Genomic DNA, 17,740 nt, shown 5'->3' on the forward strand with positions numbered 1-17,740 from the left:
TTGGATTTAATAAAATCTAGTGAAGTATCCTAAGAGAAGCAATAATCGCTTAGTAAAAAAGCAGAATAAATTTGGCTGCTTAAAAAAAAAGCCCAGAATGTTCTGCTTTGAAAAGCTGTATTCTGTGAACAGAGTCGTATGTGCAAATTATTCAAGTGGGCTTCTATTCAAATTCAAATTCTGCTAATCACAGAAAGCAGGAAGGCACCTATCTCCTAATCCCCAGTTAAAGAAAATGGGACTCAGTTTTTATGATTATGTCATACAATTTAAAAAGTGCTAGATGATTTATCATATGAGCCTCAGTCCATTAATCCCTCAGTCAATAGTCTGAGCCTATAAATGTTTGTTTATAAACAAGTCCTGCTGTATCCAAATACTCCCTAGGAAGTGTGCGTATGTGATGCCTGTATTCACAATTTGCTGTATTTGTATCCTTTGTATTATTAAAAGGCCTAACGTGAGTCTCTAACCGGAAATGGTAGAAATAGCTTTGTCCAAAAAGAATATTCAGGTAAACCTTTTTTTGTTTTTTTAACAAAGAGCACCCACAATACTGAACAAAAACTGTTTCCAATAGATGGAGGGGATCAAATGATGCAGAAAAAAGAATGGACAATATGCAAACATCTTGGACTGTTGCTACGTGAGGACTCATTCCATTTACATTCCTTAAGCTTCATTCCAGTTTCCTCAGAAAACCTAGCAGCTGCAGTAACAGCTGGGTAATCGTGGCAGGTGCGTGATACAGACACCAAGGCCTATAAATTCTCTGTGCAAATGAAGAAATAAAAACCTCCTAGGGGGTTGCCATATTTCAAAAAGTGAAAATCTGGACACAAAAGTTGTCGAGAGGAGTTTTTGAGCTATTTTGAGGGAGGGAAATTAGCACTTTTTAAAGGAAAAAAAGAAACACTTTCAACATGGGCTGCCCCAAGCGTTTTCACTGATTTTCGGAAATTCCGGCAATGTCACGGGAAGTTGCAGACGTGTGGCAGCCCTACAACCTCCGAAGTTAGGATATTAGGAAGCACAATGATGGACCGTGTGCCTCGCAAGCAGAAGATGCCTGGCAACTCCAGGTTGGGCTGGGAGACACCCAACCTGAAACTGCCCTGTGATCTTTGGATGAAAGGTGGTATAGAAATTCAATAAATAATAATCGCAGCTGCCAGTCGGTTTATATAAACGATACTGAGCTGGATGGACTAGTGGTCTGTCACAACATAAAGAATCTTTCTGTGTTTCTCTGCCCTTCGCAACCATGTTTTCACAGAAGCACAGACTTGTAGAGTTGAGAGTCATCTAGTCCAACCCCCTGCAATGCAGGAATCTTTCACCCAACGTGGGGCTCGAACCCATGACCCTAAGATTAGGAGTCTCATGCTCTACCGACCAAGCTACGGATTATGTCAACAGACTCACTGGTGACATTGGGAATGGTGACAACCAAGTGGGTGGAGAAATCTGCAATAAACAGAAGAATGTCTAGGCATTCAAGACTAGTTCATTTTTCTCATTAAAAAACCACAACCTGTATTTGAATAGCACCTAATTTTAAACCTAGGACTTGTAGCTAACTTTCCAAGTCCAAAACAGAATTTTAATTGTGATACCACAATGTTGGTTATACTCTTCACAATCAAGGAAAAATCGAAAGATGAGCCTTACCAAAGGGCATGAAGATGGCAGTGATGGTGGGCCTCCAGAAGTTGATGAAAAAGAGGCAGGAGGTGGTGGTGGTGGTGGAGGAGGACATCCAGAAGAAGGTGATGGAAGGGGAGGTGGAGGCGGGGCAGGTGGTGGACCTCCAGAAGAAGAAGGTAGAGGAGGAGGAGGAGGAGGAGGTGGAGCTGCAGAGAAAGATGGCGGAAGAGGAGGAGGAGGAGGTGGTGGTGCTGGGGCTCCTCCAGAAAGAGATGGTGGAAGAGGAGGAGCAGGTGGTGGTAGTGGAACAGGCATCTGTCAAGTTTCTATTTTCAGTCAGTCCGCTCTCAAAGATCACAGACAAAATGATCTAGGAAAAAAGAAAAAGAAAACTGAATTTATATCCTACATCCACCAAAGAAGCCTCCAGTTTGGTCATTCATAAAGCCAAAGACTTTTAATAAAACCTTAGTTCTGGGTGGAATCCATGGGTCCTTCACTCCTTTCCCATGCACTTGAATAACAGTAGTCTAAGCACGGGCACCAAGTATGAGGGGCCTTGGTTGCCTGAGCACCCACAAAAAATTGTTGTCGGCGCTCGGCACCCACATCACAGGGCCCCCATGCAACGTCCGAGGTCTCGCAAGGCCTTGGACAGCATCTGCGAGGCATCAGAGATGCTTTCTGAGGTCTTCTAAGACCTCAGAATCCGACTTCTGGTACCACGCTGGGCACCCATAACCTGGGGCCCAAATTGGCTCCCCTGAGTCTAAGTTGCCGATCAAGATGAAGGTATTATTATTATTACAGTGGAACCTCGGCTTTCGAACGCCTTGGGAGCCAAACGTTCCGGCTCCCGAATGATCGAAAACTGGAAGTGATTGTTCCAGTTTTCAAATGTTCTTTGGGAGCCAAACATCCGGCGCAGCTTCCATGGCGTCCAATTGGCTGCAGGAAGCTCCTGCAGCCAATCAGAAGCCGCGCCTTGGTTCCCGAATCGTTTCGGGAGTCAAACGGACTTCCAGAATGGATTAAGTTGGGGAACCAAGGTTCCACTGTATTAGCTTGAGCATGGAACATGCCCATGTTGGGACACAACTAAATTTTCCCTCTTCTGTTCTTCTACCTTCACCATTCTCATGCTCCATAATTTCTCACTTATGGCAGGCGATGACGTTCCAGCTTCTCTACAATAGTGAATAACTCTCAGCCTGCGCATCAACCTTTCTAGCACTTGTATTTTTATTTTATTTTGCCAACTGCCTGACTCAAACACTCTTCCCCTGACACAATAGGCCTCAAGTTTCTGAGCACACCACTGTTTGCAATGATTGCAATCATTCGGAGGCAACCTTCGCCTTAAACGCCAGCTTTGCAAATGGAACCTCATCCACGAATGTTAAAGCCACACTTGTCGATCCATCTTGCTATTATTCTTTACAGCAGAGTGTGCCCTTGAAAGGAAAGCTGAGAAATAAGTATAGCATTTGTGCAGTGCTCTGCTAACCAGCACTTTCCTCCCAGGTGGAATTTTCCTTTATGTCTGAGACGAGGAACCTATGGTGGTTGGAGTCTAACTTCCATCAGCACGGCCAATGGTCAAGGATGATGGGAGCTGTGCTGAAGCAACATCCAGAAGGCCACAATTTCCCCTCCCTGCTTTGAACAAGGGCTCTTTCCCCAGTTGTCAGCTCAAACTGGGAACAGGCGCTGTGTGGACTATGGGAATCGCAACCAGGCACTTTTTCTCTGGCATACAAGCAAGGCTGGCCTGTTGCAAATATTAATATTGCACAGTTTAAAGCGACTCGAAGCATAAGAACTGACTCCTTTTGGAATAAATCATTTCCTAGGCCCATAAAAATATTATTCAAACTGTTAGGGCAGAACTATCTTCGTTAAAACATCAAATGCACGTTAAATAAATACCCATACAATGTCTTGTGCTGTCCAGCACAGGCTCAGCATCTTAGAAAATATGAAAATAGAAAATAATCCCCAAATCAAAACGGTGTCTCTCTCCCCCATCCCAGCCTGCCTAAGGCTAAGCAGCTCTTTTGGGAGAGCTATTATCACATGCTTTTGTTAACAGCCACCACCTTTCAAGATAGTGAATTTGCAACCTAGCAGTTCGAAAGCACAAAGTGCAAGTAGATAAATAGGTACCACTCTGGCGGGAAGGTAAACGCCGTTTCCGTGTGCTGCTCTGGTTCGCCAGAAGCGGCTTAGTCATGCTGGCCACATGACCTGGAAGCTGTACGCTGGCCCCCTTGGCCAATAGAGCGAGATGCAACCCCAGAGTCGGTCACGACTGGACCTAATGGTCAGGGGTCCCTTTACCTTTACTCTCAGCACAGAGTAGAGAAACAACCAACAGGGAATCCTTTAGAAACTTATTGTTGGGGGTAAACCAATATTAACAATAGAATCCCCCCAATTTAAACCTGTATTAATGCATATACATTTTCCATTTCTGTGTGAATTAAACCAATTACACTGAAGGTGACCACCTTATTAGGCAGAATGAATGCCACAAGAGGCAGATGCTGGGGGGTGTGGATGAGCCAATAGCAAAAGCCTCCCAGCTTCTCCTCCTTAGCTCTTCCTCTCTGTTGGACAAGAGCACTGCATGCCCCACACAGTCTGCCCTGAGCCAGTTAAGCTAATCTTGGCTGCAGCCGAGGACACCTTCCGCTCACCCATGTTGCCGTAAGATTCATCCGGCAGTAGAGTCAGCGTCAGACGTTTTTGTCTCAGGCAGCAACCTGTTTGGGGCTGACCTTGCATCAGTTGGAATAATGACGTTTCTAACGCTGTATTCATGGAGAGCAGCTCAAAGAGGCAACAAGAATAAAAATGTCATGTATGCAGTCTATGCTTTGCTTGGTTGCTCTCCAGAATTCCTACACCCTCCCACAGCACAGAATGCAATTATTAAATCCTATTAAGTAACTTGGAAGAACAGACTCCAATAAGGTTTTTTTGTCGTGAAAAATAAAAGCTTCAGCTTAAGACTGGTACCATGGTGATATGAGAAATTATCTAAAAACCCATTTAAATTTCTAGCTCTTCACCGCCATAGAGATTCCTACTTATTCCACATTTATAGAGGTTTCTACTTATTCCACAAGGACCAACTCTCCCCTTGCGAACTGACCTGGAATCATCATCTGAGGCCCTTCTTTGTGTGCCCCAAGAAAAGAGGCCTGAGAACAGGCCTTTTCTGTGGTGGCTCCCTGTCTGTGGAATGCTCTCCCCAGGGAGGCTCGCCTAGCTCCTTCATTACATATCTTTAGGCACCAGGTGAAAATGGGCTTGTGGGAGGTGAGTTATTCGTTTTATTATGCATTTTGCGTTCTTATTTTGGATTTTTACATTGTGAACTGCCCTGTGGTCTTGAGGTGAAGGGTAGGACACAAATTTAATAAATAGTAAAAATAAATTATTGACCTCTTGGCCAAAGAATCACAGCTGATCTTCCTGAGAAACCCCAGGAGTCTTCCTTGGACATAGTATGAATCTATAGCAGGCATCCCCAAACTCTACCCTCCAGCTATTTTGGGACTACAACTCCCATCATCCCTAGCTAACAGGACCAGTGGTCAGGGATGATGGGAATTGTAGTCCCAAAACATCTGGAGGGCCGAGTTTGGGGATGCCTGATCTATAGCTCAACCATTTCCTAATGGCCTACAGCACCACAAACCTGCATCTTTGTCTGAATAATGTTCTCAAGTGTGTTTATAACAGCAGCACTGTTAGCTTATCTGCTTCCATCAAATTCCCTTTCATGCGTGGAAATGTCAGGAGTGATTCCACCCGTAGCCACAGCTTGTTTTCCTCCCTCAAGACATCTCAAGCACATGTTCACCCTTTGTCCTTGGCTCCGTGAGTCACAGGAACCAGCAGCAGCTGTAGGTTCCCTAGTGATATTTAGTCTTGTACAATTTGATCCCGCTATGCACACCCTCAAGACCTCGCTCAAAATGTTCCCTTGTCTCGCCGTTTCCACGGTTTCCACTTCTGCCCTATTTGCATCACGGCAATCTCACTAGATCCCCACAGGACATTGCATTTTTATATTTGAATTTTGCACAAACGGGCTTATTGGCCAATATCCATTTGCTAGGACCTTCAGGGCAACATACCTGTTACAAGTGCACCAATATCGGGATACGGAACTCAAGAATTTTATCTAAAAAGCAGGTATTTTAAGCGTTGTAGCCTTAGGAAAAAGAAAGCAAGAGGCACTTGTTTTTCCAAGTCAATACTGTAAATTAAAATGCAATACAATTCATCCAGGCAGTTGTTGTTTGACTTTAAAAAAAAATAAAATCTTTGTTAGTTTCTTCCATCTGTACATGTCATCTGTCTAAAGCTTGAAGTGGGCATGTTGAAGGTCACAGAGGCGTGATCCCAAATATAAGACAGGTTCATCTTGATAGCAGCTAGATCTGCTATTGCCTAGACTACAGTAGTCATTAGAAATCTGATTTATACCAAGTCGGACCACTTGCTCATTTAACCCACTATTTCCTGCTCCAGGGATACCCTATGCGCTGCCTTCTGAGTGGTGTTGAACTACAACTCCCGTCAGTCTCGGCGAGCGTTGCCAATTGTCAGGAATGATGGGAGCTGCAGTTCAAAAACATCTGGAGGGCACCATGTGGCCTACTCAGACAGACAGCAGCTCTCCAAGAACTGAAGCAGGCCTCTCTTACAGCCTGCTTCCTACTTTCCATTGGCAATGCCTAATACCTTCTGTATGCAAAGCATTTGCTCTGTTCCCGAGCTGCAGTCCCACCCCAGGTTTATAGGGTTAATGAGTAATCAGAGTTAGAAGGGACCACGATGCCATCTAACCCCGGCAATGCAGGAATCTTTTGCCCAATGTGGGGCTCGAACCTACAACCCCTGAGGACCCAGAGTCTCATGGGGCTATAATCAGAAGCTTCCTGGGAATCACTTGGCCATGTCACCCCACAAGCTTGTTCCCTCTTCTATGTGACATCCCTTGAGTTATTTAAAGATGGCTACCATATCTCCCCTCAGGGTGGATCTACACACAGGGAAAAAAACGCTGTAAGTCAGAAATTAAATCGTTATAACAAAAAAAAACACTATGTAAAAATTGCATCGATTTTCTTTTGCTCTCTGCCGCCATCAGGTGTTGCATGTTTATAACACATACAAAACTTTTTCTTACTAATGTAGCTGAGTCCTCAGTCTCGATCTAAACTCCCCTCGATCCCTCAACCGTTCTTCATAAGCCTTGGTTTTATCTGTTGGGAGCCGCCCATAATGGCTGGGAAAACCCAACCAGATGGGCGGGATATAAATAATAAATTATTATTATCTTGGTTTCCAGATCCTTGATCTGCTCTGCAGCTTATCAATACCTTTATCTACAGCTTATCAATATCCTTCTTAAATGGTAGTGCCTCAAACAGGAGATAGTATTCCAGGTGGGATCAAAGTTATATAGAAAACCAGGATTGTATGATGACAGGAAAAGGAGGAGGAAAAGAAAAAAGGAAAAAAGAAAACCAGCATTGTGCATCTGTTCAAGTCATCTTTCATATCTGGAGAGGAAGATTAAAAGATTTACCGGGTCTACCACTTGCTGTTGCCAGCTGGCTCTAAATAACAGCTGAAGTTATTGATGCAGGTGTGCTACAAAGGAGGCTGTGTTGGACAGACGGAATAAAATAAGAGTAAACTAAAGCCAGGTTTTGAATACATAGAGTTGCCATACATCTGGAATATTCCGGACATAGCCGGGATTCGGCCATTGGAAATTGTTTCTGGGCGGAAATCGCTAAATGTCCGGGAAAATCTGGACATATGACAGTGTAGATTTTGGAGAATTTGATTAAAAACAGTTCAAAAACTTCTTTAAAAAAACACTAAAACAAAGCTCAACAACTTCGGCCAAAAAAAAGACACCAACAACTTTTGTGTCCAGATTTTCACCTTTTTAAATATGGTAACTCTAGAATACATTAAGTAGCAAGGGTGTTTTTCATAACCTAAAAACAAAAACAAAAAACCAGCCCTTGCTTATCAGGCAAATAAACAATCATTTTAAAGGTAAATGCTTACAAAACTTCAGATGGTGATTCTTAGAAGAGGCATTCCCCCCTCTCCTCTCAAACAGGAAATGATTTCTAAGATGGCACCTGGCATGGTTTTCATTTCCTCCTCCTCTTCTTCAAGCAACAGTTATTGCTTTAAGCATAGGCACATTTATCCTCATGCCTATCCAAGGTAGCTTTCTCTGAGATGCTCACAGAGATGGAGGCCAGCTATATAGCTGAAGCTATGCACAGGTGAGTGTTTTGGGGGGGGGGGGTTAGATCTACACAAAAGGGACGGGGTTCACTTGAACTGAAAGTGAAACCTGACTTTTGACATTTAGAATCAAAAAGGCTCAGCAGTAGCAGCTTTTAAACTGACCCCTGGGGAAACACTAGCAAAGAGCATCCAATTTGGGATCATTTCAGTGGTGCTTTGTTTCCAAACATCTAATCATTGTGGTCTTTTATCATGTCTCAAAAGGTACTTCTTTATATCACCATATCACTACCATCACGGAAAAGGGACCCAGTTTTATGTTCTTTTCATATTCTTACCTTTGATTTTTAAAATATTTTTATTATGTATATTGCTTTGAGAAGATTTTCTTCTTCTTGATCTAGCAGCATAGAAATTTAAGCAGATATAAAGAAAGAAAAGCAAGTTACCCAACCCAGAATAGTGAGTTGTGTTTTGTGTAGTGATGCCCGACATCTTGTGTTAGGTGGGAGGAAGTGAGGAAATTTAAGTGTTTGCATTTATTTTGGACGTTAAACTAGTTTGTTATGCTGGTCATTACGTAAGTAGACTCATCAAAGCCCATCCACACTTCTACTTAACTTGGATTGTGCAGCTTTTAATTTTTCCTGGTCCATGCTACATTCACTGAATGTATTTAACTCAGAGAAACCTTCAGTTTGTATTAGCCTTTGCCAAAGTGAAGAATGTTAGAGTTGCTGGAGCTATTTAGCTATGGTTTAAGTTTCTTATTCTTTATCTCTATTGGTGAGTACCTAAAATTATTTTGTATAAATATTCCAGTATGTTATACGAAATGATGACAGAATGTATTATTGCTATTGTTATTAAAGATAGAGTCTGTTCCTTTGAAGAAACTGGAGTCCAACCAGTGAAACGGCTGGACCAGCTAGCAACCCGTCGGACAGATGAGGACAACTGAGGAACTTTGCTTTAAACATCATATCCATGAGCGTTCATTGTACAATCACCTAACACTATACAGGATTTCAAAGTGAACTTTTGCACTTTAAGAGTTGACTATACTTGGAATGTATGCCATAGGCTACAGCTATTTAAGTGATTTTTGTTAGCTCAGGTTATTTTTGGTTATATTTTTGTTATAATGTGTTTCATATTTTTCATAGTTCCCTGTTTTTGTGCATTTTGTATTTGGTCATTACATTCACCAAAAGCATCTGCTTTCACCTTCTCCCCTATAAATCCAGATTTTCCTCTATCTAGTTGGTTTTAAAACCACTGAACGCTGATGCCTTTCTCAATTTTTTCCACTGTAGACAGTTAATCCATGAGGGTTGGGGTTGGGCATTGCTGGAAAGAACGAATAATGGAAAACCCGAGAGCAGAACAAGAAACACCACATTCTAAAAACCATATAACAGAGCGCAAGCAGCTCAGGTATGGACCTCAAGGTGACAAACCGAATACAGAAACTCTGGGCTTTGCAGGCAAGTGTGGATGGGCTCTCAAGATTTGCACACAATCTCCTGCTGAAGGCACCCAATTCACGTGACCCGACAATGGTACCTCCATAAGATACATTTTTGCACATGCACTTTCATACCAACCCAGGAGATACAGCAAATGCACTCCGCACTCTGGTGCCAAACGGTCTAGCTGAGTAAATTTAGCACAAAGGCATACATTAAAGCTGATCTTTGGCAGAGTCCCTAGATTACAGGAAAGCCTTGGCCATCATCAATCATTTCCTACAAAGGATTAAGATAAACATGCAAACAATATTTCCTCCTTTGCAAATATGCATAGGACTACGGTCTTAAATTCATTGCCTGAATCGACATGATGACAGATTAGGAAAAAAAGAATGCAAACAATGAAGGTATGTTCACTGAGGGTGAAATTCCACTTCTTGAAACTCAGTTAAATCAACCATAGTAATACATTTAATGTTTTTTAGCTCTAAATTTTCTGTGATGTTATTTTTTTAAACAGAAACATAGATTTTACCCATTGTTGAAAAGCAAGATTGAATGAGGGGAGGGAGGGAGGGAGGGAGGGAGGGAGGGAGGGAGGGAGGGAGGGAGAGAGAGAGAGAGAGAGAGAGAGAGAGAGAGAGAGAGAGAGAGAGAGAGAGAGAGAGAGAGAGAGAGAGAGAGAACCAAGAGCCATTGTATTGCAATAAGTTTGGGTTGGATTAAATGGGTTTTTGATTCGTAGAACTGTAGAGTTGGAAGGGGCCCAAGAGTCATCTAGTCCAACCCCCTGCAATGCAGGAATTCCTCTCCCGGCCTGTGATTTTATAGCTAAAAGATGGGATTTCTGCACACACAAAAAGGAGGAGGAGGAGGAGGAGGAGGAGGGGCAAAATAATCAAAAACCAGGCCTGCTTTGTAATGTGAGCTGAGGCAAGGAGCCATCACAAATGATCTATCTGGGGTTGATAGGGCTGGTGGTCCAAAACATGTGGAGCGCACCAGAGTGGGGAAAATATGTTGTGTTAAAATATGTAATCATGTGCCGAATACATGTCAGATACCACTTCCTAGGTCGCCTGTCTGAAACCCTGGAAAGCTGCTACCAGTCAGTGTAGACAATACTAAACTAGATTAACCAATGACCTTCCTAGGCTCAATTTTGCTGGCTACTGGTAAGGTGAGCACAAGCAAAATCAATGTAGCAGAAGGCTTTTCAGGTGGGCCCAACTATTATCTTTCTCCATACCCTTAATGGGCACTACAGGACACAGGAAGTTGAGGGCAGACTAGCCTTCTCCAACCTGACGCCCCCCAGATGTTTTAGACCACAACTCTCCCATCATGCAATAGCAAACACGCAGGTTGGGGCTAGTGGGAGCTGTTGTCCAAAATATGAGAGCACCAGGTTGGGTAAGGCTGGACTAGACGGACCTTTGTTCTCATCCATTGGGAGCTATAGCATTCCATCCTTCCTCCCAAAGGAGCCCAGGGCTGCAAACACATACTGTACATGGGAAAACAAACCTCCGAAAACAATTCTAATACAGAAGCAGACTGGGAAAGATCTCTACTTCCCCAGTGCAGTCAAGGCCACCTATAGGCTTCCAAGTGGTTAGGAGTGGTTAGGAGACCTTGGACAGTTCATCTGGAATGCCTGAAAAGAGGGGAAGAATCCACAGGCAAAGTTATCTGGGGCCCCCCATTGATCAGCTGACTGTGGGGACAGACCCCACAGACCTTTGTGCAAACCCAAGACCAATCAGTCCCATGCAGTTTTCTCTAGTTGCTCAAAACAACAACAACAACAACAACAACAACAACAACAACAACAACAACAGATTCTCATATACTTTTGCCACTTATCTCTTTCTAAAGGCTATTGAGCTGAACCTTCCTAAAATTTTATTTTTCGGTTTTTCAAACACTTACAGACACACAAATTATAAAAACACGAATCACATACATTTCTAATACACATATATTTGACACCCCCCTATTTGTGGTTCCTTTTTAATTTTAATTTTCATACTGCATTTTCCAGTATGAACTCTGAAAATGCAGTATGAAAATTGATGGGTGGTTGATGTACTGTGTTCAACTTCACCAGTTCCTGGCTGGTGTAGCTGAGGGGTTCAATGAGTGGACCCCCTGAAGCTCTGGATACAATGGACCCCAAACCGCTGGTGTCCTACCCCTGAAACACCCCATTTGGGGGCTATTTGCTAGTCTACCATTTGGTAGGAGAACTGCCAACCATAGTTTTCCATCTCCTTGGGCATAGTGGGAGGGGGGTCTCTGCTGAAGAGAAGCCACACACACACACACCCCCTTGCCTAGGGGAAGCAGTGTTCTCATGTCCCAGCAGAGAGATATCCTAACCACCTCCCCATGGCCAGCAGAGAGGCATCTATAGGGCATCTATACCATCACCCTATAGCCATCAACATTTGGGACCCAGAGGTAGGACTGCACTCTTTATTAAATCTGATTTAATTCCCTAAGATTTATCCAGTTGGATGGCAGCCCTAATAACAATAGTAATACACCAGTACATCATCCTTAATTAATGGAACTAATATTCCTGTTCAAGGACAGACATAAAGCTCCATAAAATATGTATATGCAATTACATCTATTGAATCCGGCACGCTTCAACGGAAGAGAGAAACTAGTACCAAATCATTACAAACATCCAAGTCATTCACATGCCGGCAGAACGTCACAGCCCTAGAACTAATTTACTTTTCTTCTTTTCGGTGACTAGGGCTATCAAGCTTATTAGAAGTAGTTTTGCACAGTGCCTAGAAAATTGAGGTCAGAGACTGACTGGGGTGGGGGTGGAATGCAGATAAAAGTAAAATGGAGAATTTGACAAGATCTTCAACAACACTAAATATTTCACATACACACTGTTTCAGTTAGATATAAGTTTATAGGCAGCTTCTCTTATATAATCATGTACACTTTTCAGAGCACCTCTCAGTGCAATCTTGTACATGTCTACCCAGCAGCAAGTTCTTCTGAGTCTAATGTGGTTTACTCCCAGGTAAGTGGGGATGGGAGGATTGCAGCATATCCCCAAGTTTCGGAAGACGGGCACCTCACTATTTAATGTGCTTCTTGCAGAAAACATCAGCGTACCTGAAACAAATCCAGTTGCTGCAGACGAGCATCCTTTCTCTTTTGCCAAACACCTGATTCCGCCTCCAACATTAAAAAAAACCTCCCTCCAGGCCACTGAAAAGAATGAGGGTTGCTTTCCCCCTCTTCCAGTTGTGAAATTTGCAATTCTGTGTATTAGATTGGCTGCTGGCCTGACTGCCTCCCACCTCCCCCCAGGGAAAACCCACCACAAAGTGACTGTTGTCCGCACCATTTCAATCAGAGATGTTCTGTCTACTCTTTAAGCCTTAGTTTTTAAAAGCATTAGGCTGCAGCTGCAGTCAACCTGACCCTAGTCTGAAACAGGTGCTCTTACTAACAGAGGATACACCTGCTTTCCATCTATTCGTTGGGCTCTGCAATTATTATGCATCCCTCCCATTCAGGATCTAGTATTTATAGTCCCATATTTTCATTATAAGGACACCTTTCTTATAAGTAAGAAAATAACTTCACGAAGGGGAAAAAAACAACTCTAGGACTTGATTGATGGGAATATATAGAAGAAAATTGAGCAAAAACTATTATGTACACACAGCTCTGAAAGACATTATCAAGCAATATATATGCAGTATAAAGAAATAATGAAAATAAAAAAGTCCAATGGAACTTATTTTCAAGAAAGCACACTGAGCAGAAGCAGGAAAGAGAGACAAAGAATGTGCTACATAATTACAGCTACTATAAACAGGTAATCATTAAACCTGCCAGCTCAAAGGAAGCATGTTTCCATATACAGATCCACCTCCAGAAGGAAACCTCCCCAAAACCTCTAGGAAAATCCTCCAGTCTCCCAAGAGCTTGGCAAATTCACCTGCAAATTCCATTTCCGAGTATTTTATAAGCAAAAGCAAACATGGCTCCTATTAGGCAGCCTTTCATAAATAATACAATGATCTATTTCAAGCCCTTGTAATGGACCCACTTTGACAACTGACCAAGCCTATACTTTTTCCAGGGCTGTAAGGCCAGTTTAAGAAATAAGCAGCCCAAACGCCGAGAGCTACCCATGGGAGCCAGACACAAAAGTCATACATTCAGAAGTAATTATTCTGAATCTTCCCAAATGTTTTCTGCACCGGGTTCTGAAGGTGTCCAATAAACTCCCCTAATGCTGAAAACCATGTGGGCACTTTAGTAACACCGGCAAAACAACCCCTTTTGGGGAGATACCTGGTTGCTGCGGAATCGATGAACTTTTCAGCTGAAGGAGAGAGATCTGGATCTGGATTTGCAAAGGATCTCTGGTCCCCAATGGTTTGACCACCACCAGCAGCAGGAGCAGCAACAGCAGGAGCATGCCTCCTACTCACCCGCCTACCGTCTAAAAATTATACTGCTGAAATCAACAAGGCGTCGAGGAACCACGAGTGGAGTTTTTTTGAGTGTGTGCGTAAGGAAAAGCACTGCAGAGTCCCTTTCTGTTCGCAAAAACAATCCGCCCCCGTTTCAAGCCGATTAGCAGCGCAAAGCCTAGACGCGTTTACTCGGAAGGAAGCCTCGCTTTGTTCAACGAACCTTACTCCCCGGCAAGTGCGTTTTTTAAAGGACCTTGGGCTCGGGGGCGCAGCTCTCGGCTCCATCCAGGTAGAGGGTCCAGGGAACTTGGAGCGGACAAGCGCGCTTCTCTGGTGCGCCCACCTGCACGGCAAGAGAGGCAGGTGCGCGCACGACTCTCTCTCCCTCTCGGGTTCCTTTCCCCGCTGAGCCACGACCAAAAAACAGGGCGACAGTGGCGCCGCCATGTCCCCAGCACTCACCTGCTGCCCTGCACCAACAAGAGGAGCCGCAGCCGCCTTCCCAGGTCTGGAGTCCGGCGAGAGAGCGGCGCCACTGCGCCCGAGGAAGGAAGGTGGCCTCGCTCCGGCAGCGGCGTCGGAACTCGGAAGGGGGCGGAGCGCCGAGTCCGCCTTGCCCACAAGTTGTTGCCGGGCCCGGAGAAGCCGCTTAGCGCACACGCCGCCCCATGGCCTGGTTTCGCGGTCCGGGTTTCCTCGAGAGCGTTTGGGAAGGGGGGCGGGAGAACACACAGGTGAAACAGATGGACCAGATGCCGGACAGGTGAGCCCGATTTCTGGAAAGAGCCTTGTTTCCCCGCCCCCTAGAACTCCGTGAATACCACCGAGCAGCGCTCAGTCCCAGAACCTTTTTCAGTAGCCGAGGTGGAACCAAGAACGACGAGGTTGCATCTGAGCGTGTGCAGAGCGTGGGCGCAATTGTGGGAGGACTCCGCTCCGATCTGGCGTGGTGGTTTTAGACCACCTACTTGTTTTCAGATCACAAAATCTCAGAGTTGGAAAGGGACCCTGAGATTCATCTAGTCTGACCCCCCCTGCAATGCGGGACTATGCAGCTGCCCCATGCAGGGATCGAACCTGCAGCTTTGAGATTATCTTTTTTTAAAATGTATTTATTGAAGATTTTCAAACAACAAAAACATACAAAAATACAAAACATGAAAAGAAAATACAAAACACAAAAAATACAAAATACCAAAAATACCAAAAATATCAGAACAAAATTTCTAACTTATAACCCTTATTTCTAATCTATTGGCTTCCTCATGCCTCCTCCTCCTGCGATTCTTTACATATCATCTGTAGTAAACTCTAAATCTTATATAATTTCTAATTATTGCAGCTTTGAGATTATCAGCACCGCGCTCTGACCAGCTGAGCCATCTCGTTATGTGTGAACGGGTGACCAGAAGGATCCTTGATCCACTAGGGCTGGATCTAGACACATCAAAGGAGCGTTTCAGTTTAAAGTGTCGTAAATTTAAACAGGGAAATCAGGTAGGGAAAAACGGAGCTCCACGTCGCCATCTGGTTGCACAATGTTATATTGCACATATAATGCATATACTGTAAATCGCTTTTTTCTTTACCAGTCTGGGGACTCAGCTAGACTGGTAAAGAAAAGGCGATTCATATGCGTTATATGTGCAATATAACATTGTGCCACCAGATAGGGGGACAGCTAGACTGGTAATGAGCCTAGTTGAGTCCTAGACTGCATGATGTGGAGGCACAGGGATGGTCAGATTAGGCTTGTTAAATCTACTTTGTATTTTTTACAAGAACCCCAAGATCTACGAACCCGCTGAGGAGACAATGTTCAGCTTGTGTCTCCAGGTCAGCCTTTTTGTTTTGGTCGCACAGCTCAAGCAAGCTCACAATCCTTTTGCCCCAGAGTCCTAGCTAGCTTAATTTCAGCAGCCTCATTTAGGTGGGGAAAACTCATTGTGGCCATGCTGTGGTGTGGCTCGACAACATAGGAGCCGACACCTAGGGGCCAAGGTACCTTTGGCACACCCCCAATAAAATATTTGAGGCGTCCAGGTCCCCTCCCAAGTGACGGGCATTGCCATTCATGTGGTGAGTATGTGAGGCATCTATGATTGATTAGGCATGGCGGGGCTTACCTGTCCCCGCCCCATATTTTATTCACGTTGACACCCCTGCTAGACAATTGGAGGGCATCTGTTGCAAATCACCCAGAGATCTACCAGTAGATCCTGATCTGCCTTGGGTGGCTTTGAAAGAGCAGCAGACAATTTCATGGAGAAAGCCATGCTCTGCGTTTCCACTCTCGGATACAGGAATGCTTCTTAAGACCAGTTGGTGAGAATCTCAGGTGGTGGCGAGAAGGCTGTTGTGCCCAGGGTCTGCCCATGGGCTTCTCCCAGGCATCAAGTGGCTACTATGAGAGCAGGATGCTTGAACCAGATGGGCTTTTTGACTGATTCAGCAGGGGCTGTTCTTAAATTCACGCCTCCTGCCATATTCTATATATAATCACCCAAACTATCAGCATTTTGAATGCGAGGCCAATGCGACCCAGAAACTCATTTTCGAAAAGAGCTGCTTTTTTTTACTGGAGTGATGCATTATGGGTAGTTTTGCCTTCACTCTTGCCCCCTATACTTTCTCGATGCTTCAGAGCACCTGCATTAATTACGATTTTTGTGCGTGTTTCATGCCTGTATAAACCCTGTGGAAATCCAGACGAGCTGCTTCCTTGAATCTAGTACTTGTCAGCTGCAGAATAAATTGCTTTCGGCTATGGCCAAAGCAAAGGAAATATCATTTTTAAATAGAGGATTTGGCATGGTCAGAAGTGGTTCCCAAAATCCTACCCCGCAGCCCTCAACTAATGGCACAGATTCCTGTCTCATTTTGTAAACAGCTTTCTAAATAGATGCTTCGTTTGTTCCAGTCACTTTCTTCTTTTACCACAAATTTAAATGCATTGTTCAATGCATTATTATTAATAATTATTATTAATTGTTAAATTTCTATACCGTCCTATACCGGCAGGTCTCAGGGCGGTCCACAGGACAAAAATCACAACATAAAAACACAAAGGGCACAATCAAAATAAAAGCAAAAACACCCCAAGCAAAGCTGAAGGGGAGATGTATATGCAAAATGTTTTTACTATGCAAAGTAACCCTTCTACCACCATTTGACAAACTGATGTGACAAGGTGGAGAAATGAGCTTAAGAGTGGGAAAGAGCAGGGAGGCAGGAGTGGGGGGGGAAAGAGAAACCGATATTGAGAAATTCACCCACCCCAGTAGTGAGTCTGGCCACATGGGAGCGAGTGCTCCAGGTCTGCTACGCCTTGTTCCTCAGAGGTGAGGAACCAAGGGCCACATTCCCTTCTGCGCAACCTCACATGGGCCGCATACCAGTGGCAGGTGTGACCAGAAGCAAAAGGGGGCAGAGCAATACATCCGAATTCTACTTTTCTACAGCAGGCTAGCTTCTTCACACTCGCACATCCCATTTGTCACCCTCCATCCAGGCAGGCAAAAAAGCTTTATTAGATTTCAAGGCACATTTTAGCCAGGCAAAAACACTGAGCAAGGGGACAAAGGACTGGCGAGAGGTGTGGCTTGAGAGGGTGCGTGCCCTCGGCAGAGTTCTGAGGGGCAGGGAAAGAGGGCCCCCCCCCGGCAAAGGCGGCTCTAGAGGAGCAGGACCGGTTGGGCACAACCGCACAGAGCTCTTCTGGAGCACCGTAACTATGACATCCAATGGAAGGTGAGAGGCGGGGGACGGATTTTGACATCACACCGGGTGTCACTGAAATTTGAGACACCAATTTGAGGTTCCCCAACTCTGGTCCTTCCTTTGCTGTCCTGGGCCTGTTTCCTT

The 17,740-nt window shown here is 44.3% G+C and overlaps 1 protein-coding gene across 1 annotated transcript in view; it reads right to left on the reverse strand.

Moving 5' to 3' along the window:
- WIPF3 (WAS/WASL interacting protein family member 3) overlaps window positions 1–14,441 on the reverse strand; it is a 38,540-nt gene extending 24,099 nt beyond the window's left edge. Inside the window, exons 1-2 of the mRNA XM_035129277.2 lie at window positions 14,339–14,441; window positions 1,672–2,017 (exon numbers count right to left, since the gene is read on the reverse strand). Of these exons, the coding sequence (XP_034985168.1) occupies window positions 1,672–1,962 (291 nt within the window). The 5' untranslated portion in view covers window positions 1,963–2,017; window positions 14,339–14,441. The remainder of the gene's footprint in view (window positions 1–1,671; window positions 2,018–14,338) is intronic.
- Window positions 14,442–17,740: the final 3,299 nt, after the last annotated feature.

The sequence above is a fragment of the Zootoca vivipara genome, chromosome 12, assembly GCF_963506605.1.
Source record: "Zootoca vivipara chromosome 12, rZooViv1.1, whole genome shotgun sequence".
Lineage (NCBI taxonomy): Eukaryota > Metazoa > Chordata > Lepidosauria > Squamata > Lacertidae > Zootoca > Zootoca vivipara.